This window comes from Gracilinanus agilis, unplaced genomic scaffold, assembly GCF_016433145.1.
Source record: "Gracilinanus agilis isolate LMUSP501 unplaced genomic scaffold, AgileGrace unplaced_scaffold55360, whole genome shotgun sequence".
Taxonomy (NCBI): Eukaryota; Metazoa; Chordata; class Mammalia; order Didelphimorphia; family Didelphidae; genus Gracilinanus; species Gracilinanus agilis.
The window spans coordinates 277-2,505 of record NW_025390644.1 but is presented as its reverse complement, the minus strand read 5'-3'; the positions used below and the strand labels follow the sequence as shown (position 1 = coordinate 2,505).

Sequence of the window (2,229 nt, the reverse complement as noted above, 5' to 3'; positions counted from 1 at the left end):
CCCCCCCTTCCGCCCTCCCAAGACCCCCCAGAGTAGGTGCCGTTCCTGAGGCAGACGGCGGTTAAGCCACCTGCCTGGGCGCATCTCAGGGCTCAGCTTTTCCCGACTCACCCTGGACGGCCGCCATGTTTTCCGTGGAATATGGGCCGAGAGGGCGGAGGGAGGAACGAGGAGGGGAGAGATGTTGGGATGGACTCGCCCAATGGAGATTCTCCCCCTCCCCGGGCTGGCACACAGAGTGGAGCTCCCGGTCCAGAGCGGCAGGCAGTGAGGGGCCACGACAAGGGGAGGGGAGGAGGGGAGAGTGGGCAGTGCCAGGGCGAGGGGAGGAGGGGAGAGTGGGCAGTGCCAGGGCGAGGGGCTCCTGGGGAGGAGGAAGAGAAAGATATAGGGCAGCGAGGCAGTGTGGGAGCAGATGAGGGGGCTCCGAGGGGACAGCGAGGGCCGGTCGTGTGTGCCCGAGGGGCAGCCCAGGGAGCCTGGGACCTCCCCCGGACCCTCAGCCCGGTACCGCAGGGGATGCCCCCTTCCGGGTGGGCTCACGTGCCCTGTCCCCCCCCCCCCAGCCCTGCTGGGGGCCTGCGTGGAGCCCAAAGACCTGATGACCACCCTGTCCAACATGCTCCCCGTCCGCCTGGCCACGGCCATGATGGTGCCCTACACTTTGCCCCTGGAGAGCGCCGTGTCCTTCACCATCCGGTGAGCGAGCCCCGGGGAGCCGGGCGAGCCTTGAAGGGTTTGGATGGTGGGAAGGCAGATATCTGGGCAGAGCTGGGGGGGAGGAGACCAGTGTGGGCAAGAGCGTAGGAAGGGCAGGGAAGTGCCAGTTTGGCCTCCAGGCTGGGCACGGAGAACCCAGAGGCAGGGGGGCCGGGGTCGGATGAAGGGGAAACGGCGTGTGGGGCCCCTCCCGGAGCCAGGCCGCGCCCAGAGCTCGGGGAAGATGGCAGCCGCGAGAGGCGGGCAGCTCTGACCCCTCCTCCCCGGCCCCCAGGCTGCTGGAGTGGCTCCCCGACGTCCCAGAGGACATTCGCTGGATGAAAGAACAGACTGGCAGTATCTGTCAGTACCTGGTGATGAGAGCCAAGAGGAAGCTGGGCAACCACCTTTGTGCCAGGTACTGGGGAGCCCGCTGGGGCCTTGGTCGGGGTCGGGGCAGCTGGATTGTGGCCCTTCCTTCCCTTCCAGGCTCACCGACCCCCTGGAGCTGCGGCGGGCACAGTCTCTGCCCTCTGTGCCCCAGTCCTTCTACGGGGACGCCTTGCCCCGCTGGATGCGCAACAACTTGTCCCTGGGGGACGCCGTGGCCAAGTGGGAGGAGTGCCAGCGCCAGCTTCTGCTGGGTCTCTTCTGCACCAACGTGGCCTTCCCCCCGGATGCCCTGCGAATGAAGACCCCCCCCTCCGGGCCGCCTGCCCTCCCCCCCCACTGAGAGCCCCCGGGGCTCCCCCAAGCTCCTTCTTCCTGTGGACAGCCGGGCCCCTCCCCACCTTGGCCTGGGGCCGGGGCTCCTAGGCAGGCTCGCTGGGCCCCGGGGGGCTGAGTGCAGGAGCTCCCAGAGCACCCGGGCCGGGCGGCGGGCCCTGGAGAGGAGGGGGTGCCCCTAGGAGCAGGGCCCCCCGCTTGTGCCTCCTCCCCGCGTCTGCCTGAACACTGTATGCAGAACTATTTATTTTGGTGAAAAGAGTTGTAATAAAGGCTGAAGCCCAGGCCTGCTGCCTCGTTCATGGGCCGGGCCGGGCCCCGGCTTCGAATCCTGCCTGGGCAAGTCCGGGGGGGCCTGCACCCGGATTCAGGCCAGGCCAAGAAACGCCTGCAGGCCTCGGAGGGACCAAAGCGGCTCCGGCCACCGGAGTGCAAGGGGAGGCTGAGGTTGGGGGGGGGCCTCAGTGCCAGGCTGCAGAGCTGGCATCAGCAAGAGGCATGAGGCGGCCCCTGGGCAGCCCCACCTTGCCGGGCCCAGTGCCAGGAAAAGCCAGTCCCTGCCCTCCGGGGCCGCAGGGGTAGCGGAGATGCCCACGGGATCTGGCCAGGCGGGGTTGGCTGCTGTCCGGGTGGGCGAGGGCAGAGGCTGGCAGCGAGGGACCGGGAAGGTGCCCGGGTGGAGGGAGGGAAGACGCCGATTCCACCTGGGGCACGTAGGGTCAGTCGTGCCCACCAGTGATGTGGCATGGCACAGGGGGCACTGAGCGGCCAGGCAGCCAAGAAGTGAAGCCGTGGTGGCAGGAG

At 68.8% G+C, this 2,229-nt stretch overlaps 1 protein-coding gene across 1 annotated transcript; it reads left to right on the top strand.

Annotated features, from left to right (window-relative positions):
• The first annotated feature begins 400 nt into the window (after positions 1-400).
• LOC123256023 (patatin-like phospholipase domain-containing protein 2) lies at positions 401-1,710 on the top strand. The gene is made up of 3 exons (XM_044684721.1): positions 401-699; positions 995-1,117; positions 1,189-1,710. Exons 1-3 carry the CDS (start codon positions 416-418, stop codon positions 1,430-1,432), a joined length of 651 nt encoding a protein of 216 aa, XP_044540656.1. The 5' UTR covers positions 401-415; the 3' UTR covers positions 1,433-1,710.
• Positions 1,711-2,229: the final 519 nt, after the last annotated feature.